This window comes from Ylistrum balloti, unplaced genomic scaffold (genome assembly GCF_031769215.1).
Source record: "Ylistrum balloti isolate Yb309-2 unplaced genomic scaffold, AGI_CSIRO_Ybal_v1 Utg371040, whole genome shotgun sequence".
NCBI classification, from domain to species: Eukaryota; Metazoa; Mollusca; class Bivalvia; order Pectinida; family Pectinidae; genus Ylistrum; species Ylistrum balloti.
Genome location: NW_026782576.1, coordinates 125,001 through 151,037, shown reverse-complemented (window position 1 = coordinate 151,037; position 26,037 = coordinate 125,001). Strand labels below are relative to the sequence as shown.

Here is a 26,037-nt window from a genome sequence, read left to right as displayed (position 1 = left end):
GTTTATCATGTTTTTCTATTCAATACAACACAGACTCGATATGACTTTGTTTACCTGTCACTAGGTTAGTTATTAAGCCGCACTTAGAATTACCCCACCCAACGTATAGAATAGATCGGCTCAGATGTACAGGCGCATTTTCATTAGATATTAACTGGGATGACTGCTGGATCTATTTCTGTCCGTCGTTGTAAACACGGTTAAACAGGAAGTAAATATCATATGTAAGATTTGCATTGGGTGCAGGATGAAACCTGGACTCACTGTGTGGTATTGTATTATCTGTTTGTTCACAGAATCCCATCTGATAACAGCAGGTAAGATAATGTTTGGTTAGGTAAATTAATTCTGATATAACAGCGTCTATATGTTAGAATATCTACATAGATATAGCTATGGTTTACGTACATATCTCAAGTCAGTAAGTGATACAAGGGTGATTACGTGAACTTTTAGAATTCAAATTTACATTTTTAATAAATAATTAAGGAATTTCACATAAGATATGTCTTGACTACCGCTTATTGCCTACTGTTATATTACAATTGTCTGCTCACACTACCTACTAGCTTTGTTGTCTACAACTTAGTGTCCTCTGTTAACATTGTACTCACCTATAACCGTACGAAATGTAATACAAATGTATCTAGCAAGAAACATGACAATCCCTTTTTTATAAGACTACACAGTAAGACTACTAAGTTCGTCTTCATTTTATAAACAAACAACCTTTATCATATCTGCGTACTTTAGTATAATTGTCTTGTAGATGTTGAACATGGTAAACAATTATTATATACGGCAGAAACAAAACATTTATTATATACCGAAGGCAGTAAACCATTATTATATACAGCAGGCAGTATACCATTATTATATACAGCAGACAGTAAACCATTATTATATACAGCAGACAGTAAACCATTATTATATACAGCAGACAGTAAACCATTATTATATACAGCAGGCAGTAAACAATTGCTATATACAGCAGACAGTAAACCATTATTATATACAGCAGACAGTAAACCTTTATTATATACAACAGTCTGTAAACCTTTATTATATACAGCAGACAGTATTGTTAAATACAGCAGACAGTAAACCATTATTATATACATAAACCTTTATTATATACAGCAGACAGTAAACCATTATTATATACAGCAGACAGTAAACCTTTATTATATACAACAGTCTGTAAACCTTTATTATATACAGCAGACAGTAAACAATTGTTATATACAGCAGGCTGTAAACCTTTATTATATACAGCAGTCTGTAAACCTTTATTATATACAGCAGGCAGTAAACCATTATTATATACAGCAGTCTATAAACCATTATTATATACAGCAGACAGTAAACAATTGTTACATACAGCAGGCAGTAAACCATTATTATATACAGCAGTCTGTAAACCATTATTATATACAGCAGACAGTAAACAGTTGTTATATACAGCAGACAGTAAACCATTATTATATACAGCAGACAGTAAACCATTATTATATACAGCAGTCTGTAAACCTTTATTATATACAGCAGACAGTAAACCATTCCTTGTATCAAGTGCAGTAAACAAGTACTATATACAGCAGGCAGTAAAACATCATTGTATATATAAGGCAGTATATTATTAGTGTATATATCATTAAGTTATTTTTATTTATTACAGACAGTAAACAATTTTCTTGTTTACATGACAGTTAACAATTATGATGTATAACATGCTGTCAAATATCAAATACAGCAAGCAGGAAACAATTAATATGAATAGCGGCCAGTTTGTTATTATTATTTATAACAAGTAGTAAAAAATTATCTTGTATAACTGGCAGTCACACATCATTATATATAGCAGGCTGTATTACATTTATATATATATAAAACAGCAAACAATAATTACGTATATCGCCCAGTAAGTAATTATTATTCATAATAGGCAGTATACAATTATCTTGTATAATTATGTACACAGAAAGCAGCAATCAGTAAACAATAATTATGACACCTTGTTATATAGAAATATGTAAAAATAAGTTATTTACAAGATTTTCAAGAAAGACTTCAGCAAACATATTCAGGGATGATAAGACCAGGTGAACAGTATATGTTCCAATATTTCTGTAACGATTTTGTGGTTGATATTCTGGTGATAGAAAATCGCGTCGATAATTTCTCTTGATTTCCCTCAAGATCCGTGCCTTTCCTACGAGGAGTTCCAAGTGGATTATAGACGATCACCAGGCCACATAGAAGATGTGTACGAAGAAGGTCTCTGTGACGTTCTAGTCCGTGAGAATTGGTACCGATTTGTCGGGGAAGCTGATGGTGACCTGACTAATGACATAAACGCTGTGAAATCAAACGGCTGTGGTACCTTCTACCCACTCTGGATGGATGGTATGATTGTGATAGAATATCTGAATAAAAAAAACCTTACTTAATATAATGTGGTTATATAACTATTCCTTGTTTAATTGGCATTCATAAAGAATAACAATATATTGAACAAAAAATGTAAACATCTGTTTCGTAATCGAAGCGGTTATCACAAAAATGATGTCTAGTCAAGATTACTACCTCAACGTTGTATTTAATGATAATGCCTTAAAACGGGACAGAAATCCAAACTGTATATACTAGAATTGACAACTTTTAATACAGGTCAGATTCCTGAAGTCACTGAGGGGATTGTAGACAGAAAAGTTTGTATGAAGTCCGTCTTTTCTTCGTGTCACACGTCATTCACTATTCAGGTGAAGAACTGCTGTACGTACATCGTGTATTACCTCCAAAGTGCATCAGCCTGTCCATCTTCCTACTGCGTTAGTAAGTGTTGTTTTCATAGACTACATACGAAGAAAAGCTTATAAATGAAACGTCCGTTTGGTTGCAGAATATTGTTTCATTTTCGCCTAGAAGCTTTGCTCAGATGCCAAAAACAGGCTGTTTTTAACGGTGAAGATCTGTTGCCATCAATTTCAATACTTGTATGTTTAGGTAGCACTATGAAATTAAAATCAATCCCCGTACGCTGTTGCTAGCATTTCCCATCAGTGGCGGAATTGTCCATTCTGTTAATTTATAAAACTAACAGATTGTTTTCGTGGTTTATACAAATTAGCCACCTAAAATCTCATATTCTTTTGTATGAGTATGGCTTCAAGGTATGTAATGCAATCTATTTGTGATTTATATGGCAATAAATGGTTTCTCACAGGTCCGTCCCATGTCAACGGTAGTGACTGTTCTAACCATACACTCCATACAACAACAGTGACGTCACCGGTAGAGAAGACAACCACCAGAACGATATCTCGGACTACAAACACGACCACAGATAGAACTGCTGAACTGACTACTGTCAGAGAAACATCACCCCAGACAACGTTAGTGACATCTAGTGTGAAGACACGAACCACTACCGAGGCAGCTTTCGGTCAGTTCATTTCACTTTGGTATAATGTCATTAATAAGGGTTTGGAAATACTTCACAATCGTAACAAATTATTCCCCAAAAGATTTTCTTGTAGGAACACAATGTTGATATCGTAATTTTACATAATTGGAGAGTATAAGTTTTATGACAGGTTGGAAATAACCATGTTATTTGGCATTTTCAAACATCTTTATTTTACTCAGTCACTTTCTAGGTTAATGAAATAAGGCTCTCAGCACCACTGACTAGTGCCAGAAGGATGAAACAGCAGTATAATGCAGTTAATTCATTTTCTGTGTCTGCTGCATCTAATTCTAAGTTTGTATTGAAATATTATATCAACCTGTATGGTTTTTTTTCTGTAACAGACACACACTGTTGAAATGCTAAATATTTTCATTTTAAAAAGAACGAGAAAATACCATGATGTTAACATTATCATCAGTTAAATTCAAACTGCATAAAACTAGGTCAAAATATGAACACAAGAAAGATTTACACTGAGACTTCTGCAAACATATTCAGGGATAGTAAGACCAGGTGTACAGTATGTGTTCCAATATTTCTGTAACGATTTTGTGGTTGATATTCTGGTGATAATTTCTCTTGATTTCCCTCAAGATCCGTGCCTTTCCTACGAGGAGTTCCAAGTGGATTATAGACGATCACCAGGCCACATAGAAGATGTGTACGAAGAAGGTCTCTGTGACGTTCTAGTTCGTGAGAATTGGTACCGATTTGTCGGGGAAGCTGATGGTGACCTGACTACTGACATAAACGCTGTGAAATCCAACGGCTGTGGTACCTTCTACCCTCTCTGGATGGATGGTCAGTATTATCGTCAGCCATCTGTTTTTCTTTGTAATATATATTTACGACTTTGATTTGTTGATGACACAGTTGATATAAAAGTAATCCAACAACATCAAAAATTAAAGTTCATGCGAGTGCAGTTATAATAATAGATCCTTCGTTATTGAGAGCTAATCATTGATAATATTACAACTTGTCGATTCTTACAACTCTATACTATTTGGTTTTACTTTATTTATACAAAATGACGAATGTAAATTTTACTCTTTAGTAAAATTACTTCAAGACGATACAATCTTTGTCATTTCAAAAATGAACAATGTCTTTTTAACCCAGGCGAGATTCCTGACATTGCTGAGGGGATTGTAGACAGAAAAGTTTGTACGAAGTCCGTCTTCTCTTCATGTCACAATTCATTCACTATTCAGGTGAAAAATTGCTGCTCATACAGAGTGTATTACCTCCAAAGTGCATCAAGCTGTCCATGTTCTTACTGCGTTAGTAAGTGTTGATATAAGATAGAAGTACAGCTTTGAACAAAACGTTGAGATTTATCACACAACAAAAGTGGTGAAATAACCATCTTCGCTGTGAAAGGATGATTCCTGACCGAAAACTACTTTTAAAATATGTTTCGTACAACCTTCTGAAATTATAAAACCTAGTGAGGAAGTTAAAGTTGTGTTTAATTGACTTTCTCTATCTTTTTATTGTCTATTCCGTAAATATGGATATATGAACGATGCTTTCAGAATTGACAATATATATTCTTACTTTTTGTTATGCAGAACATTGGTATGATCTTTGACATTAAATGGTTCCTCACAGGTCCCTCCTATATCAACGGTAGTGACTGTTCTAACCATACACTCCATACAACAACAATGACGTCACCGGTAGAGAAGACAACCACAAGAACGATATCTCGGACAACAAACACGACCACAGATAGAACAGCTGAACTGACTACTGTCAGAGAGACCTCACCCCAGACAACGTTAGTGACATCTAGTGTGAAGACACGAACCACTACTGAGACAGAATCAGGTTAGTTAGACTCATATTGTTTGATTTTGATAAACAGAGAAATGTTTTAGATTGTCAAATATGATTAACACATGTAATTAGATGTTCCAGCGTGGAAATTTGTCAAAACATATATGTTGTTTTAAAAACATAATGCTAAACATTTATCATAATACCTTGAAGCTAATATACATATTAATCATCCAAAAATGATAATAATGAAAAAAAAACCCAGAAAAATGCCAGCATGTCAACATAATAATATAAACTCAAAATCGTTTGTACTAAGGCAAAATATGAACATATGAAGATTTACATGGAGACTGAATAAGTTCAAGGAGAAGACACTCGAATGTATTTTTTGAATTAATACCGTTTGTACTTGAGCATGTATACATATGTGTTTTGCATACTTTGGAGATTTTAAAAATAACCTGTTTGTTAATTCATTACTATAATCATTGTTTTGTTTCAGAAATTCAAATAGACCGGCCATTTGCAGATTTGAACATATATATGATTATTCTCATTGGACTGGTGTCGATCGTCTTGATGGCATTGACAACTTTAATTTTCATCAGGTACGTTGGTTTATAATGACTTTTAACATGTACTGTAAGATATCGTGTTCCTTATCTTAATGTTCTCGTGATGAAAAGATTGTACAAAAGATGAAAAAAGGAACATTGTGAAAGGCAAACGAATTAAAGATAAAGTACATTGTATATGAAAAAAATGAATAAAGCTACATGAGACAGTGTTTCCTTCGAATCTGCTGTATTATACGTTAGTTGTCAAACACACAATTATTTTCATCGGTCTGACATTTCAACAAACATATTCAACATACTTTCAATATATACTAACTAAACTTGCATTGCTCGAAATATCCATTTTTATTTAGAAATCTAGCATGTTCTTATTTATCTCTTCACAGATATGTGTTCTCCTCCAAAACCTCCAAACTGATTTACCAAGTATAATGAACTCAAATGTAAACTGTTCCTCGCTCGTAGGTAAAGTACATTAGTTGTATATACTTCAAGCATTTGTTTGAATAAGTACATTTGTGACACTTCTATCCAGTAGTTCTGTCAAAAGAAAAAAAAATGATGTTGTTCAAAGAAAAATAGTATCGACAAGGAGAGAGGCAATTTTACATCCAATATCTTTGATGTAGGCGAGCATGCGCTAAGGACAGGTCAGGGGATAGACTGGTTTGAAGAAACAAACATCCAACCCAAACAACCTCAGAAGGTATTGCGAGAGGTACTACAGGAATGGCTTTGTTACTCCAATGAGTGACGTACGTACAATGACGCCATTTAGTGGTCATCAGTAGAGTGACCAGAATGGACTAGAACAGACAAAAACCGCCAGTAAGATTGGATATCAAGATATTTCCAAATCAAGTGGAAATATTGGATGTGTGTCAGTGTATTATTGGATCTGATAAATATAATATATTCTGCATTTTTCATACAAAACTCGATTATTTTTTTATTTTTAATTAGAAAATCATAATATTTAAAGTCGTTTTTTGATATGCTAAAATAAACGTTATTCATTTCGCAACAATGATGAAACAATTGCGTTTGGTGCAGGTATGAATGACGTGGTACAATCCATTTCCTGCTTTTATTTATTGATTAAAAAATTCAACATCAATTATTGATTTTATTATACAATGTAGAAGTTACCGGTATATTTAATATGAAGGAATGATAGAGTACATAATATGTAATAATATATATATATTTCTATAACTTGTTTTTACATTATTCTACATTATTTTAGTGTTGACATTAATTTTTTGTTCTCCTGTGATATTAAAGTTTGCTGTATATCAGAATATTATTATATTTTTAAAGCATTTTTTAGTGTTTTGTTATATCTTCCATGTCCAGATATGTCATATCACAGGCCCACGGGACTCTTTTACACAAATATACGTTGTCCCTCAAGCTGTTAAAGATAACACCAAATTATGTTTGAATTGATTCATTGGAAAACATTTATTTTACCTAAAATATAACGTACTTGAAGGACCTGAAATTACAAAAAAAATATGAAATTGAAACCAAGACTTTTAAATCGAAGGCTATTTTTTAGGTTTGTGTAAATATGCGGCATGAAAAAAACCACAGGGTTAAAATATATCGTACTCATGTATGCTACTAGTAAAAGTATGAACTGGAAATTCCCAATTCGTGTTCATAATTTTGAATTTGAATTATGGGTTTGTTTATCAAATTTGATATATATTACTGCTAAGAATCTCCATCCATGATATCGGTAATCACGATTTTAATTTTGTTTCAGCCAATATTTTTTGTGAAGACAACCAATTCATCTGTGATACAAACTATACAGTATTCATCATTTTCAATAACAAGTTGCATAATAAAAACAGAAATGAGATATAATCGAGTTTTGTGATTTTTTAACGGATAAGGCAGCATAGATATTGCAGATGATTGACCTCGTTATTTAAGAAAGTTTGTGTTAATTTGATCTATTTAAATATTTTTTTCAAAAGTCTAAAAAGTAATAGTATCAGTGTTTTTATTATGTCCCCTAAACGAAGTAGGGGGACATATTGTGTTTGCTCTGTTTCTTCTTCTTCTTATTATTATTATTTATATTATTCTTATTTCTTCTACTTTCTTCCGCCGGGGAGGTTTCCGACGCGTTTCTCAAAAACTATTACATGGACTTTAACAAAACTTTACACACATATTCATACATGCGAGGCGGAGTGCAGGTCACTTGAATTTTTCCAATCGGTCATCTGAGCGGTCAGCTGTGGTCAAAATTTGGCCAATTTTAGGTATTGTCCGATTTTCGTGAAAATTGGTATATATATATATATATATATATATATATATTAGGTGGCAGTCGGAGCAAAAAGGCGTAGCAAACTAAAAGCATCACTATTTCCTCTCTTCTGATGTTTTAAAAATTAACGTTCTCATTTCCATTCAAAATTAGTGTGTTCATGTTTGGCATGACTGCAGGTCTGATTTTTGTGATCATTTACTACTGAAAGGGTCGTTTAGGGACATTTGTAATGGTCCCCATTACAATAAGTACTTGTTAAGTCATGTATTACTATAAAACTCCTATTGCACAAAGTCTTGTAAACTAGAGGTTTTCATCAACAATTTGTATTGTACCACAACACAGTTTTCTGGATTATTTTTTTCTGGTATTTTCTTAGTTTGAAGATAAATCTTGTCACTGTCAGAAAGATATCCTACCAAAACTTGTTTTCCAATCTCTTTTGACAAGCTTTAATATACTCACGTCCAGAATTAGAGAGTGTCACAGGTATTTCATAACAGGGTTATTTTGGAACAAACATTGCACACGTGGTCATTTTGCTAAGAGCAATACAACAGGGTTATTGTGTTGAGAGCATTACAAAAGGGTTACTTTATTGAAAACATTACATCAGGGTTATTTTGCTGCATTACTCAACAGGGTTATTTTGTTGCTAAATAGGTAAATAGAATGTTAGGTATGCAGTCAGGTAGTCAGGTAGTATTGTAGGTAGGTGAATGAGTTTGTTGGTAGTATGTAGGCAGCTAAATGGGGTTTGTGGTGGGTAGGTTGTCGTGTAGTAAGGTACAATGTAGAATGGCAGGTAGGTAAATAGATTGTTAGGTATGTAGTTGTGTAGACAGGTAGTATTGTAGGTAGGTGAATGAGTTTGTTGGTAGTATGTAGGCAGCTAAATGGGGTTTGTGGTGGGTAGGTTGTCGTGTAGTAAGGTACAATGTAGAATGGCAGGTAGGTAAATAGATTGTTAGGTATGTAGTTGTGTAGACAGGTAGTATTGTAGGTAGGTGAATGAGTTTGTTGGTAGTATGTAGGCAGCTAAATGGGGTTTGTGGTGGGTAGGTTGTCGTGTAGTAAGGTACAATGTAGAATGACAGGTAGGTACATAGATTGTTAGGTATGCAGTTGGGTTGTCAGGAAGTATTGTAACTGAGTTTGCTGCATAGTGTTCGTGAGTATGTAAAAGTGCAGAAAGGTGGATGGTAGGTAGATGAGTTCATGGGTATGTAGGTGGAGGTAAGGTTGATGAATGCCTTTCTGAGTAGCTATATCTAGGTGGGTAGTTAGGTAGAAAAATAAATGGAGTTTGTGGGCAGGAACACCTTCATGAATGTATCTAGTGATTTATGTATGTAAATTCGATAAATAGGCACGTCTTGGTGGTTACGCACCAAGAAATGTATATAAAAAGGCACGTAAATGTAAAAATTAGAAACAGATTATTGGAATTGCATTCATGTCCATCATAGCAGATATTTCGTAGTGGAACGTGACGTATCACTATTTATAGAATACCAAGTAAAGTTTAAAATACAAAGAAATCTCGCAGATAATTGAGTACGCGTTATGTCCAATCAAATGCAATCAGGAAGAGGATCTATCACTGACGGTTATAGCAGTATACGTCAGTTTATATAGCATATTGATTATAAAATGGTTAAGTAATGAAATATACCAATCAACATATTGAGCTAAAGAGAAGTTCTCTCTGCTCGAGAGGTATATTGCGGCTAGTATTTATAAAAGGGTTACACACGGCAGACTCAAATTCTTTAGAGCCTATTAACACCATATTCATCAAAATATACGGTACCCTGCTTTACATTGGGTTTTCATTTATGCCACCCATGACAACCTTTGAAATTAAGAAGTCGTTATTACAGATAGTGATATACTGCCAATGCTATTGAGGATATGGAAGTTTAGGATATCTAAATATTTGCTTTAAATGATTTAACGACGGCAACAGTACGCAAAATTTTCTACGGCATCCTGTCTTAATACCTTGCGATATTTATTACCAAGTGAGGTAAATTCCATGGAAATATGGTATTGATGTATATATAGAAGGTATATTTGGTCTTATCTCTTCTTTAGAGAACAACATTCAGACAATCATCATTTTGCTTACTAACTAGATCCTAACTAAAGTTCAGGTTGTGTTGTCGTTGTCGTGAGTGATGGTAATTGATAAGTGCTGGTAACTTGTGAGATAACTGAGTTTTGAGATAAGTGCTAAACTTGTAAGCTCAGTGTTGGTAACTTGTAAGAGAAGTGTTGGTAATTTGTAAGATAAATGTTGGTAACTTGTAAGATAGGTGTTGGTAACTTGTAAGATATTTGCTGGTAATTTGTAAGATAAATGTTGGTAACTTGTAAGATCAGTGTTGGTAACTTGTAGGATAAGTGTTGGTAACTTGTAAGATCCGTGCTGGTAACTTGTAAGATAGGTGTTGGTAACTTGTAAGATCAGTGCTGGTAACTTGTAAGATCAGTGTTGGTAACTTGTAAGATCAGTGTTGTTAACTTGTAAGATAGGTGTTGGTAACTTGTAAGATAGGTGTTGGTAACTTGTAAGATAAATGTTGGTAACTTGTAAGATAAATGTTGGTAATTTGTAAGATAAATGTTGGTAACTTGTAAGATCAGTGTTGGTAACTTGTAAGATCAGTGTTGTTAACTTGTAAGATAAGTGTTGGTAACTTGTAAGATCAGTGTTGGTAACTTGTAAGATATTGAATTTTGTAATAAGTGCTGGTAACTTATTTGTATGATAAGTGCTGGTAACTTATTTGTATGATAAGTGCTGGTAACTTGTTTGATTAATAAGTGCTGGTTAAATTGTTTGTATGATAAGTGTTGGTAACTTGTAAACTAAGTGTGGGTAACTTGTAAGATAAGTGTTGGTAAGTTGTAAGATAAGTGCTGGTAACTTGTAAGATAGGTGTTGGTAACTTGTAAGATAAATGCTGGTAATTTGTAAGATATTTGCTGGTAACTTGTAAGATAACTGTTGGTAACTTGTAAGATCAGTGTTGGTAACTTGTAAGATCAGTGCTGGTAACTTGTAAGATCCGTGCTGGTAACTTGTAAGATCAGTGTTGGTAACTTGTAAGATCAGTGCTGGTAACTTGTAAGATAAGTGTCGGTAACTTGTAAGATAAATGTTGGTAACTTGTAAGATAAATGCTGGTAACTTGTAAGATAAGTGTCGGTAACTTGTAAGATAAATGCTGGTAACTTGTAAGATCAGTGTTGGTAACTTGTAAGATAGGTGTTGGTAACTTGTAAGATAAATGCTGGTAACTTGTAAGATATTTGCTGGTAACTTGTAAGATAGGTGTTGGTAACTTGTAAGATAAATGCTGGTAATTTGTAAGATATTTGCTGGTAACTTGTAAGATAAATGTTGGTAATTTGTAAGATCAGTGTTGGTAACTTGTAAGATAGGTGTTGGTAACTTGTAAGATAAGTGCTGGTAACTTGTAAGATAAATGCTGGTAACTTGTAAGATAAATGCTGGTTACTTGTAAGATAAATGTTGGTAACTTGTAAGATAAATGTTGGTAACTTGTAAGATAAATGCTGGTAACTTGTAAGATCCGTGCTGGTAACTTGTAAGATCAGTGTTGGTAACTTGTAAGATCAGTGTCGGTAACTTGTAAGATAAATGTTGGTAACTTGTAAGATAAGTGTCGGTAACTTGTAAGATAAATGCTGGTAACTTGTAAGATCAGTGTTGGTAACTTGTAAGATAGGTGTTGGTAACTTGTAAGATAAATGCTGGTAACTTGTAAGATATTTGCTGGTAACTTGTAAGATAGGTGTTGGTAACTTGTAAGATAAATGCTGGTAATTTGTAAGATATTTGCTGGTAACTTGTAAGATAAATGTTGGTAACTTGTAAGATCAGTGTTGGTAACTTGTAAGATAGGTGTTGGTAACTTGTAAGATAAATGTTGGTAACTTGTAAGATAAATGCTGGTAACTTGTAAGATAAATGCTGGTAACTTGTAAGATAAATGCTGGTTACTTGTAAGATAAATGTTGGTAACTTGTAAGATAAATGTTGGTAACTTGTAAGATAAATGCTGGTAACTTGTAAGATCAGTGTTGGTAACTTGTAAGATCAAATGTTGGTAACTTGTAAGATAAATGTTGGTAACTTGTAAGATAGGTGTTGGTAACTTGTAAGATAAATGTTGGTAACTTGTAAGATAAATGCTGGTAACTTGTAAGATCAGTGTTGGTAAGGTTTATAGTCAGTAGTTCATATTAATTTAAATGTTGGTAACTTGTGTTGTTGGTAACTTGTAAGATAAATGTTGGTAACTTGTAAGATAAATGTTGGTATTTTAAGATCAGTTTTTAAAAATATATAAAATAAATGTTGGTAACTTGTAAGATATATATGCTTAAAATTTTAACAAATTAGTGTTGGTAACTTGTAAGATAAATGTTGGTAACTTGTAAGATAAATGCTGGTAACTTGTAAGATAAATGTTGGTAACTTGTAAGATCAGTGCTGGTAACTTGTAAGATAAATGTTGGTAACTTGTAAGATAATGTGTAATGTGCTGGACTGATGATAATGTGTAATGTGCTGGACTGATGATAATGTGCAATGTGCTGGACTGATGATAATGTGTAATGTACGGGACTGATGATAATGTGCAGTTTGCTGGACTGAATATATATATAAAGTGCATTTGCTAAATTGATAATGTGTAATGTGCTGGACTGATGATATGGTGCAATGTGCTGGACTGATGATAATGTGCAATTTGCTGGACTGATGATAATGTGCAATGTGCTGGACTGATGATAATGTGTAATGTGCTGGACTGATGATAATGTGCAGTTTGCTGGACTGATGATAATGTGCAATGTACGGGACTGATGATAATGTGCAGTTTGCTGGACTGATGATAATGTGCAATGTGCTGGACTGATGATAATGTGCAATGTGCTGGACTGATGATAATGTGCAATGTACGGGACTGATGATAATGTGCAGTTTGCTGGACTGATGATAATGTGCAATGTGCTGGACTGATGATAATGTGCAATGTGCTGGACTGATGATAATGTGTAATGTGCTGGACTGATGATAATGTGTAATGTGCTGGACTGATGATAATGTGCAATGTGCTGGACTGATGATAATGTGCAATGTGCTGGACTGATGATAATGTGTAATGTGCTGGACTGATGATAATGTGCAATGTGCTGGACTGATGATAATGTGCAATGTGCTGGACTGATGATAATGTGCAATGTGCTGGACTGATGATAATGTGCAATGTACGGGACTGATGATAATGTGAAATGTGCTGGACTGATGATAATGTGCAATGTACGGGACTGATGATAATGTGAAATGTGCTGGACTGATGATAATGTGCAATGTGCTGGACTGATGATAATGTGTAATGTACTGGACTGATGATAATGTGCAATGTGCTGGACTGATGATAATGTGTAATGTGCTGGACTGATGATAATGTGTAATGTGCTGGACTGATGATAATGTGTAATGTGCTGGACTGATGATAATGTGCAATGTGCTGGACTGATGATAATGTGTAATGTGCTGGACTGATGATAATGTGTAATGTGCTGGACTGATGATAATGTGTAATGTGCTGGACTGATGATAATGTGCAATGTGCTGGACTGATGATAATGTGTAATGTACGGGACTGATGATAATGTGAAATGTGCTGGACTGATGATAATGTGTAATGTACAATGTGCAATGTGCTGGACTGATGATAATGTGTAATGTACTGGACTGATGATAATGTGTAATGTGCTGGACTGATGATAATGTGTAATGTGCTGGACTGATGATAATGTGCAATGTACGGGACTGATGATAATGTGAAATGTGCTGGACTGATGATAATGTGCAATGTGCTGGACTGATGATAATGTGTAATGTACTGGACTGATGATAATGTGCAATGTGCTGGACTGATGATAATGTGTAATGTGCTGGACTGATGATAATGTGTAATGTGCTGGACTGATGATAATGTGCAATGTGCTGGACTGATGATAATGTGTAATGTGCTGGACTGATGATAATGTGCAATGTGCTGGACTGATGATAATGTGTAATGTGCTGGACTGATGATAATGTGTAATGTGCTGGACTGATGATAATGTGCAATGTGCTGGACTGATGATAATGTGTAATGTGCTGGACTGATGATAATGTGTAATGTGCTGGACTGATGACAATGTGCAATGTACGGGACTGATGATAATGTGAAATGTGCTGGACTGATGATAATGTGCAATGTGCTGGACTGATGATAATGTGTAATGTACTGGACTGATGATAATGTGCAATGTGCTGGACTGATGATAATGTGTAATGTGCTGGACTGATGATAATGTGTAATGTGCTGGACTGATGATAATGTGCAATGTGCTGGACTGATGATAATGTGTAATGTGCTGGACTGTCAAACGTCCTTTAGAATACTATGTTTTACTTTATATATATATATGTAATGTTTACGAAATGATAAACTTTCTGCTTTTGCTATCTAATATAATGTGTATAATAAAATAAATGAAACAAAATAAAATGTATTATAAAGTACTTAGTGTAGACTACATGTAGAATCTCAGGTAATAGCTCACACAGGTAAAAACACAGGTAAATGAACTCAGGTGAAATCTATAGTTCATCTGAAACTGACTATAATTGTTTTTCTAATGTCTCCCTAAAACAACACCTTTCTTTGTTTAAAAAAAGTGTAGTCATGTGTTAAGCATAGGTGATTTTCTAGTTTGTGGAAGTATTGACCGATTTCGTCAGAAGACGTGCCGATGTTTTGACAAAAAATTATTTTCTAGACAATTGCTTCGACTCAATCGAAATCTCGACTCGGGATTTGAAAATTATTTCAATTCCACGAGTTTCAACTGTATGTGTTTCACTCATCATATAGAGGAATGAGAAACTAGGCCAGTATCGACTTAGTTGGCTTTGGCCCTTGTGTTTGTTATAGAAGTCCCTCTCCATCACGATCTCATTCTAATTTGATCTACCTGTGCCCTAAAACTGTAGTTATTGTGGACTGACCGGCCTGACCAGAGTCATTTTGTCGGCCATAATACTCAAAGTGACGTGCCACAAAACTTACATTATTCAGATTTCAATGTCATCTATTAAAAAAGGTTTTCTTCCTATTTTGTACTGAATGTGGTTTACACTATAGGGTAGTAATACAGTTTTTAAATACTCAAACATACATTTCTGTTCTGTAAACATCAAAAGTTAAGAGAAAGTATTTGAATTTAAAGCTACAAAAGTTAGCACAATCAATTTGAAATCTACGCTCTCTGCGGGTTGTGTGGATATTAAGTACATGCCAGCAATGGAATATTTTCTTTTTCAATGCCGTTGAAAGATACCTTCCTTTTCTTGAAAGATGTTGTCGGTGTTTGGAAATATAATTCAAAAAGTATTTTGATATATAAAGGCGACAACGAATGTGCAACGATATCACTGATTGTTTTGCAAGATCAAGCTGTGTTGGTACGCACTGTAACAAACTCTAATGGACATCGGTAGGTTCGACCTCTTTGACATTGTGTTTGTCACTGGCACGTGCAACCAGTGTGAGCGAGTTACCCCTAAATTATATAAATTTTGTTCCTAATACAAGTTATCAAATTTTCAAGCACAGTACCTCCATTGGGTGTTCATATACTGAGAGGGAAAAGAAACGCAATTAGGAATTTCCAGGTCAACTATGGGAAATAGAAAAGGGTTTAAGAATGTAATTATGGTGTTACTGGAAGATAGTTGACCACTCTGTCATCTACGAGAATTTCATTAGTGTACGTTAAGTAAACCTTTCAAATTTGACGTTGATTCAAGAGTACCCCACTCAAAATGAAGTGCGTTCTGGACCCATCAATATCGTGTGTGCCCCCCGCGAGCTCAGTAACTGCACGAACACTTTTGTGCATTGAATTGATCGGGTTATTAACCCTCTTCATTGGTATACGATTCCATTCTTCACCCAGCGCCAACGCCAACTGAGCGACGTTGATTGGAGGACTCGGCCCAAGTCTTATCCTTCTGTCCAACTCGTCCCATAAATGTTCTATTGGGGAGAGGTCAGGGCTGTATGGGGGCCAGTCTAGGGTGGGGACATTGTTTGCTGCGAGACAACCACAGCAAACCCTCACTACATGCGGGCGAGCGTTGTCCTGCTGAAACGTCAGTTGACGCTGCTGTACTAGAGGAACAACATGCGGCGCTAGAACTTGATCTCTATAGCGGACGGCCGTGAGACGTCCCCGAATAACGACCAGAGGAGTCTATATACCATGCGCAATCGCTCCCCATACCATGACCGATCCTCCTCCAAAGCGGTCATTCTCTATCACGCAAGCATATGCATAGCGCTCGTGGGTGCGTCTATAGACACGACGTCGGCCGTCTGCCCAGTTAAGCAAAAACCTGGACTCATCTGAGAACAGGACCCTTCTCGAACTTTGCATTGGGAAGCGTCTAAGGGAATGTGAGTTCAGTCACTGCATTCGTCTGGCACGTCGCCGTGCATTAAGCTGTGGTCTAACATATGGCCGCCTCGGTCTTAGACCGAAGGCACGCAGTCGACTACGCACTGTCTTTGGATCAATTGGAACATGATGACGCCCAATTGTGTTCCTTGCTGTTTCCGTGGCCGTCAGAAAGCGATTGCGTAGGTGCGAAAGTCGCATTGCCCTATCCTGCCGACGCGTCGTCACACGAGGGCGACCGCTTCGGGCACGGTCTGCAACCCTTTCGGTGGCATGTTCGATGGATGGACTCCAACTTGATTAGCGACCTGAATTTGCGGGGTACCTTGCATAAGAATTGCAATGGCACGACCCCTGTCAACTTCGGATTGTCATGGCATTTTTTACGGTGAACTGTTTATGCTTAAAATGTGGGAAATCAAGACGGATATGTCTGAAGATTCGCACACACAGATTTTGAACCAATCCTTTATACTGGGTTCGAGATATCGTGCTTTTGTCTCTTATTCTTTTGTACAGGCGGCGTACGCAGTTTAGTTATGCATCAGTGATTTTAACACGGTGCCATAGGGACCTAACTCAAATGCAAACATTTGTCAAGTTTCAAGGTTGAACGTGCAGAATTTAATTTACAATATTAAATTTCTGCTAAATGCGTTTTTTTCCCTCTCGGTATATTATGTGAGAACCTTACTGAGTGGCTTGGATTCGTTACCTGACAATTGTTCAGTGTCTCCAGATGTATATCGTATATCGATATTTTGTGTTTACTATACCAACGTGTAGGCCGTGTAATTGTAAATCATATTCATCGCTAGGTAAGTAAAAAATAAGAAGAATAATAAAAATCGGGTATTTATGGCGAGCTCTGTTTGTTTGGTGGATTGAAGACGGAAATCATATATATTAGATGAACAATATATAATGTAGCCGAGAGTTCATAGACATTTGCACATTTATCAATAATAGGAAGGATACTTCAACAAGTTTATTTTCTTAAACTAGATCATCATATACATAACGCATAATTACAGCTTTCACAATAATTGAGTAAATATAGAGATGAAACCCGCCAAACCCTGAAGTCAATTACTTGTCAGTTTCAACAGCTTTTACTGTTGTAGTTTGCGCGCTAAAATTTCTTTGTCATTGATGGATGATGGAATTTTCTAAATTGTGGAAATAAAGCAAAATAAAAGTTTTTTTTTTATATTTTCTGTTAGTTGTAACGTCCTGCTGAAATAACAAAGAAGATTTTCCGAAGACTACACTCTTATTCAACAAGTTAAGTGTTGCTTTTTATTTACAGACAAGGAATCAATTTTGATCTACGGGGGGTCAAACCATACATGCAGACAAGGAAGCAATACTGATCTCGGGAAGTCAAACCATACATACAGGCAAGGAATCAATATTGATCTCGGGAAGTCAAACCATACATACAGACAAGGAATCAATATTGATCTACGGGGGGTCAAACCATAAATGCAGACAAAGAAGCAACACTGATCTCGGGAAGTCAAACCATACATGCAGACAAGGAAGCAACACTGATCTCGGGAAGTCAAACCATACATACAGACAAGGAATCAATATTGATCTACGGGAAGTCAAACCATACATACAGACAAGGAATCAATATTGATCTCAGGAAGTCAAACCATACATACAGACAAGGAATCAATATTGATCTACGGGGGGTCAAACCATACATACAGGCAAGGAATCAATATTGATCTACGGGAAGTCAAACCATACATACAGACAAGGAATCAAACCATACATACAGACAAGGAATCAATATTGATCTCGGGAAGTCAAACCATACATACAGACAAGGAATCAATATTGATCTCGGGAAGTCAAACCATACATACAGACAAGGAATCAATATTGATCTCGGGAAGTCAAACCATACATACAGACAAGGAATCAATATTGATCTCGTGAAGTCAAACCATACATACAGACAGGGAATCAATATTGATCTACGGGAAGTCAAACCATACATACAGACAAGGAATCAATATTGATCTCGTGAAGTCAAACCATACATACAGACAGGGAATCAATATTGATCTACGGGAAGTCAAACCATACATACAGACAAGGAATCAATATTGATCTCGGGAAGTCAAACCATACATACAGGCAAGGAATCAATATTGATCTACGGGGGGTCAAACCATACATACAGACAAGGAATCAATATTGATCAACGGGAAGTCAAACCATACATACAGGCAAGGAATCAATATTGATCTACGGGGGGTCAAACCATACATACAGGCAAGGAATCAATATTGATCTCGGGAAGTCAAACCATACATACAGACAAGGAATCAATATTGATCTCGGGAAGTCAAACCATACATACAAGCAAGGAATCAATATTGATCTACGGGAGGTCAAACCATACATACAGACAAGGAATCGATATTGATCTCGGGAAGTCAAACCATACATACAGACAAGGAATCAATATTGATCTCGGGAAGTCAAACCATACATACAGGCAAGGAATCAATATTGATCTACGGGGGGTCAAACCATACATACAGACAAGGAATCAATACATACAGGCAAGGAATCGATATTGATGATCTACATACAGGCAAGGAATCAATATTGTCAAACCATACATACAGACAAGGAATCAATATTGATCTACGGGGGGTCAAACCGGGGGGTCAAACCATACATACAGAAAAGGAATCAATATTGATCTACGGGAAGTCAAACCATACATACAGACAAGGAATCAATATTGATCTACGGGAAGTCAAACCATACATACAGACAAGGAATCAATATTGATCAAACAATACATACAGACAAGGAATCAATATTGATCTACGTCAAACCATACATACAGACAAGGAATCAATATTGATCTACGGGCTGTCAAACCATACATACAGACAAGGAATCAATATTGATCTACGGGAAGTCAAACCATACATACAGACAAGGAATCAATATTGATCTACGGGGGGTCAAACCATACATACAGACAAGGAATCAATATTGATCTACGGGAAGTCAAACCATACATACAGACAAGGAATCAATATTGATCTCGGGAAGTCAAACCATACATACAGACAAGGAATCAATATTGATCTACGGGAAGTCAAACCATACATACAGACAAGGAATCAATATTGATCTCGGGAAGTCAAACCATACATACAGACAAGGAATCAATATTGATCTACGGGAAGTCAAACCATACATACAGACAAGGAATCAATATTGATCTCGGGAAGTCAAACCATACATACAGACAAGGAATCAATATTGATCTACGGGAAGTCAAACCATACATACAGGCAAGGAATCAATATTGATCTACAGGAAGTCAAACCATACATACAGACAAGGAATCAATATTGATCTCGGGAAGTCAAACCATACATACAGACAAGGAATCAATATTGATCTACAAGGGGTCAAACCATACATACAGACAAGGAATCAATATTGATCTACGGGAAGTCAAACCATACATACAGACAAGGAATCAATATTGATCTCGGGAAGTCAAACCATACATACAGACAAGGAATCAATATTGATCTACGGGAAGTCAAACCATACATACAGACAAGGAATCAATATTGATCTACGGGAAGTCAAACCATACATACAGACAAGGAATCAATATTGATCTACGGGGGGTCAAACCATACATACAGACAAGGAATCAATATTGATCTACGGGAAGTCAAACCATACATACAGACAAGGAATCAATATTGATCTCGGGAAGTCAAACCATACATACAGACAAGGAATCAATATTGATCTACGGGAAGTCAAACCATACATACAGACAAGGAATCAATATTGATCTCGGGAAGTCAAACCAAACATACAGGCAAGGAATCAATATTGATCTACAGGGGGTCAAACCATACATACAGACAAGGAATCAATATTGATCTACGGGAAGTCAAACCATACATACAGACAAGGAATCAATATTGATCTACGGGAAGTCAAATCATACATACAGACAAGGAAGCAACACTGATCTACGGAAGGTCTAACTATAATTATATACAAGCCAGAGATCCGTTTTGATCTACGAAAGGTTAAACCATATTAATATAATTATGTTTTTGAAGGTCAAGCATAAGTTCATTAAGAAATAATCTATTTCTTTTTGAGATATGATGAAGCTGACGTGTTTAAAGCTTATTAGTTTGTTTGTTGGTTCCGTTGTTGTACACATTGTTCTCATTTGAGGTGAATGTTTTAGTTCAAACATGGCAGAAGATCTTAGCAATCCGAGCGGATGGAAGCTGAAGTTCAAACAGGAGAGATTACTTAAACATTCCGCGGGAGATGAAAGTTTTAGTTGAAACATGGTAAAGCACACAAACAATACGAGGAAAGTGAAAACTTACGTTATAATTTGGAAGAAGACACTCAAGCAATCCAATGGAGATGAAAGTTTAAGCTGAAATAGCGAAGAACACCTAAGCATTACGAGAGAGATGAAGGTATAAGTTCGAACAGTCCGTGGGAGTTGAAAGCAATGCACACACACACACACACACACACGCACGCACGCACGCAACACACACACACACACACACACACACACACACACACACACACACACGCACACACACACACACACACACCTACCTACACAAACCACCATACACACCCTCACATACACACACACACACGACCACCACCACAACCACACACACACCCTCACACACACACACATCCACATCCGTCTACTGCCAGCATCATATTAGCATTTTAAATTACATAACATGCATTTGTTCTGTGATGATAAAATCGATTAATCGTGGTCGTAACAGTGCTTTATTGTTATAAACTACAGTTTATTGTGCATATTGTTAACATTTGGGTGGAACGTAATCAATGAATCATTTAAAACCTACTGGCACTGTTCCAAATCTATCATTCGTCAACACTATAGCGGGTATGTAGAGGTATTAAACACAATCACTAAGATGTAGTCGAATCCAGATGTGAGAAGAAACGTGAAAGACATGGAACGATTGATCATTGTGTGTGCCGTTTGCATAATCTTACCTGGCAGAGTGGCTTCAGGTAATACCAGAGTACGATGACTTAGAACCACAGGTTTGGTTGAATTAGATAGGCCAGGCTGATTTTATACTACTCTCAGTAAACATTGATACGTCCATATTGTTTACCTGTTGTAATACTGATATAGCTTACCTAAATAAGAACTTTTATTTTCACTTCGTAGATAAGTTCATAACAAATTTCATCATGTGTCGATTTGTTTTCCTTACACAGAAAGTAACAGCATAGTGAATTCATTTTGCGTGTATGTTTTGAAACAACCACATATCTTTTATATACCTTAACAGATCCCTGTACAACGTACGAGAATTTCACAGCCGACTCTACACGATCGCCAAGTCACATTGAGTCTGTTTACGCTAACAAGAACTGTGATGCTGTCCTGACCACTAAGTGGTACAGATTGGTAGGGGATGCAGGGACTGACCTGACCAATGATAGTGATCTTCTAGTCACTGACGGATGCGGGACAACTTACCAGCTATGGATGAATGGTGGGTATCTTCATGATTCTACAAAAGACACACGACTGCAAAACAACTTTCAATACAAATTCAGAGTAGGATACAGTATAGCCAAATGGAAACTACAAACTGAATCATTTCATTCCTCTGGAACTCGTCATTGACGCCACATTTAAGGGCCTAAGTACTGGTTTACAAGTTAGGAGGCGACACAGGTAGACCCAAAATGGGATGGAATAATGTAATTACTTCAAAAAATAAAAATAAAAATACATCTCATAATTTAAAATTGAATTGTTTCAGAAGAGCGTCAGTAAGTATATGTATAGAAGTGGAATGCAGGTTATATCAAACATACTTTGTTGACGTTCTCAGAATATGGTGTACATGTATGTTAAAGAAATAGCAATTTGTTACCTATTGATTATTGTAATGACTCATATAGACTATAGTAATATGAATCGTTATCACTAGTCCTGGTTTGATCACTGCTATCACTAGTCCTGGTTTGATCACTGTTATCACTAGTCCTGGTTTGATCACTGTTATCACTAGTCCTGGTTTGATCACTTATATCACTAGTCCTGGTTTGATCACTGTTATCACTAGACCAGGTTTGTTCACTGTTATCACTAGTCCTGGTCTGATCACTGTTATCACTAGGCCTGTTTTGATCACTGTTATCACTAGGCCTGGTTTAATCACTGTTATCACTAGGTCTGGTTTGATCACTGTTATCACTAGGTCTGGTTTGATCACTGTTATCACTAGCCCTGGTTTGACCACTGTTATCACTAGTCCTGGTCTGACCACAGTTATCACTAGTCCTGGTCTGATCACTGTTATCACTAGGCCTTGTTTGATCACTGTTATCACTAGTACTGGTTTGATCACTGTTATCACTAGGCCTGGTTTGATCAATGTTATCACTAGTCCTGGTTTGACCACAGTTATCATTAGGCCTGGTTTGATCACTGTTATCACTAGGTCTGGTTTGATCACTGTTATCACTAGGCCTGGTTTGATCACTGTTATCACTAGGCCTGGATTGACCACAGTTATCACTAGTCTTGTTGTGATCAGTGTTTTTTCTAGGCCTGGTTTGATCAATGCTATCACTAGTCCTGGTTTGACCACAGTTATCACTAGTCCTGGGCTGATCACTGTTATCACTAGGCCTGGTTTGATCACTGTTATCACTAGGCCTGGATTGACCACAGTTATCACTAGTCTTGTTGTGATCAGTGTTTTTTCTAGGCCTGGTTTGATGAGTTTTTATAACTAATTGTTGTTACATCTGGCCGTGTTATCATTTCATATCAATTACACTCTACCTGTTGTTTCAATGTTCAACATTTAAAAAATCAAATAAAAGACTTTTTTTTACTTTCTTGTATTCATAGGCTCTTTACCAGATGAATCGGATGGAACTGTAAATGTCCAAATATGTATGAAGTCAGTCTTCTCAATCTGTCACAGCAGCTTCACTATCCAAGTGAAAAACTGCTGTTCTTTCTGTGTTTATCATCTCCAGAGCGCAACAAATTGTCCTCAGGCATACTGCGTCAGTAAGTATCAACCTACAATCTTCTTTTCTCGCATGCTACTGAGCAAGTAATCTTATTCCAGGTTATCATCTGTTAAAAGCACTGGTTGTTGTTTCATACAGGTAATTGCTTGCCCATCCATAGTGTTCAGTATGAACGGAAGACTGGAATGTAAGGAACCGACTTAAGATGTTTTATTTTACACTAGAGCGATATTGCTCACTCGGTTTACCTTTCGATATGTACTTATCTTATTTCTGTAATTTTGTAGGTCCCAGACTTGTTCCATCTGATAACTGTCCCGCATCAACCACTACATCATCATCTGGGGTCACCACTACCAGTGGTTTGAGCACAACCAAGACGACCAGCATCTCCACAACAACCAAATCGTCATCAACAAGCAAAATAGCTACTGGTATTTGTTTTACGTTTTTTGTTGTTTTTTTCTTCAATACATTTGAACATTTTTGTAATTGAATTTTAATGAAATTTGAGAGTGGTTGTATTTGTATTAACACCATCCATTTTTTTTGTCTTCACCTTTCCACTCAGGTGACCTGCATATGACTATCGTGAACACAATTGACCCTCAGGTCATCATCATCGTAGTTCTCCTGTTGGTAGTCATCGTGGTGATAATGATCGGGTAAGCCTTATTTCTAATTAAATGGACAGCAGAGAGTTTCAAAATCCGAGAAAACATTTCTTGGTTATAGAGATCACATCAAAAATGAAATCTTGTCCCGATTCGTGCACCAACCTGACATGTTTACAAAGTTTCATGGTGACTGAGTTTTAATGTTGAAGCCTGGCAAAGATTGCAAACATTGATTCCTTATTTCTTGCTTTATTTTCATGGTGTAACAGAGACGATAGCAAAATAGAAAAAACCGTGCGAAAGTAATAGGCACAACAACGGCTTTCATGTCATACACATTGAAAGTTTTGTCAAGATTAGTTGAATTGTTTTCAACGGAACTCCATTTAAAAAGAGTTTCGCTGGGAATAATAACAATAACATAATGTCTAAACTTTTTATTTTGGGGAGGATTTCGTTTCGTTGGTAATGAATCAGGAATACGTAAGAAACTTCTTTCTCTTTATTTTTTTTTTTATGCAAGGGGATGTTGGGAGTGTTGTTATTGTTTACTTAAATTTTTGTCCAAGTTTTGTGTGTTTACGAGATTAAATGATTACATAATAGTAACTAGTGGTTCGATTATGTTCTTTGGCACGCATTCTGTATTTCTTTTTCAGAATTTTCATATACAAATGTCACAAGTCTAGCAAGGTGTCTGCAGACCGTGCGACGTACTTAACCCCGGTTCTGTATCAACCACAACAGCATGGATACATAGACGCGTCTAGTCCGGGGCCTAATGTGGAAAAAGGTGGGCTATCGGTGTATACCGGACACATGTAATACTGACCAGTGTTGATTCTCAATAGCCTTCGAGAAAAACATAGCGACTGCATTTCAACTCACTGCTGTATTGTCATTCTGAATGTTTAACTGTCTCTAAAGGGTCTCTATAAGAATTGACACACACACACACACACACACGCACGCACGCACGCACACACACACACACACACACACACGCACGCACGCACGCACGCACGCATGTATGTATCAAAGTGAAATGCTACAGTCTATGTTCAAATAGTAACTATGTAAATATCAATGGACTTATTCATCCGTTCTCTGTATAATGGTACCATAAAATGTGCATGCATGTTTCTGTCATTCCTTGATATTGTTTTTAATAGATTTGATCTGTCGTGAAAATGTCAGATACAAAATAGTAGGTTTTGTTTTACCTGATGTTCACGTATCACAAGATATCATTACAGCATACTCCTACAATATTATCATCATATTTCTTAGTTTTCATGTGTAATTTCAATGCAGTATACAACCAAAGTCGTTTGATGGCCATTAATCTACCAGTTATAGATATACATTTTGTACATTTTTTTTCAGATGAGACTGCCACTCTCGATATGTAATATACTTGATTAAAATTATCATACTGGTGTTTTCTCTTTGATTTTATTCCCCTTGTCTTTTTCTGGAGTTTCTGTATAAATCTTTATTATCCTGTTATAAAGATTGTAATCTTTATACATAAGATATTTCTAGAACAGCGTACATGTGTATATTTTGAACCGTGCCACTATTGGAATGATTTAAAGCGTGGCAAGCAGGTTACGGCAAACCTCGGGGACTTAAATCCACCAGCAGTGTCTA

At 36.1% G+C, this 26,037-nt stretch overlaps 1 protein-coding gene across 1 annotated transcript; it reads left to right on the top strand.

Annotated features, from left to right (window-relative positions):
- Window positions 1-247: 247 nt before the first annotated feature.
- On the top strand, window positions 248-25,796 carry LOC132560254 (uncharacterized). Its single transcript, XM_060224918.1, has 16 exons — window positions 248-317; window positions 2,200-2,406; window positions 2,671-2,835; window positions 3,227-3,445; window positions 4,067-4,273; window positions 4,595-4,759; window positions 5,087-5,305; window positions 5,760-5,865; window positions 6,222-6,261; window positions 21,679-21,772; window positions 22,060-22,266; window positions 23,640-23,804; window positions 24,055-24,201; window positions 24,339-24,432; window positions 25,044-25,177; window positions 25,771-25,796. Exons 1-16 carry the CDS (start codon window positions 248-250, stop codon window positions 25,794-25,796), a joined length of 2,265 nt encoding a protein of 754 aa, XP_060080901.1.
- The last annotated feature ends 241 nt before the right edge of the window (window positions 25,797-26,037 follow it).

Bases quoted from the DNA above. Each gene is read 5' to 3' on its own strand.
- LOC132560254 (XM_060224918.1), top strand. From the start codon at position 248: ATGAAACCTGGACTCACTGTGTGGTATTGTATTATCTGTTTGTTCACA. The intron at 2,836-3,226 runs GTAAGTGTTGTT...GGTTTCTCACAG, and splicing joins TCCATCTTCCTACTGCGTTA to GTCCGTCCCATGTCAACGGT. The intron at 25,178-25,770 runs GTGGGCTATCGG...ATTTTTTTTCAG, and splicing joins GGGGCCTAATGTGGAAAAAG to ATGAGACTGCCACTCTCGAT.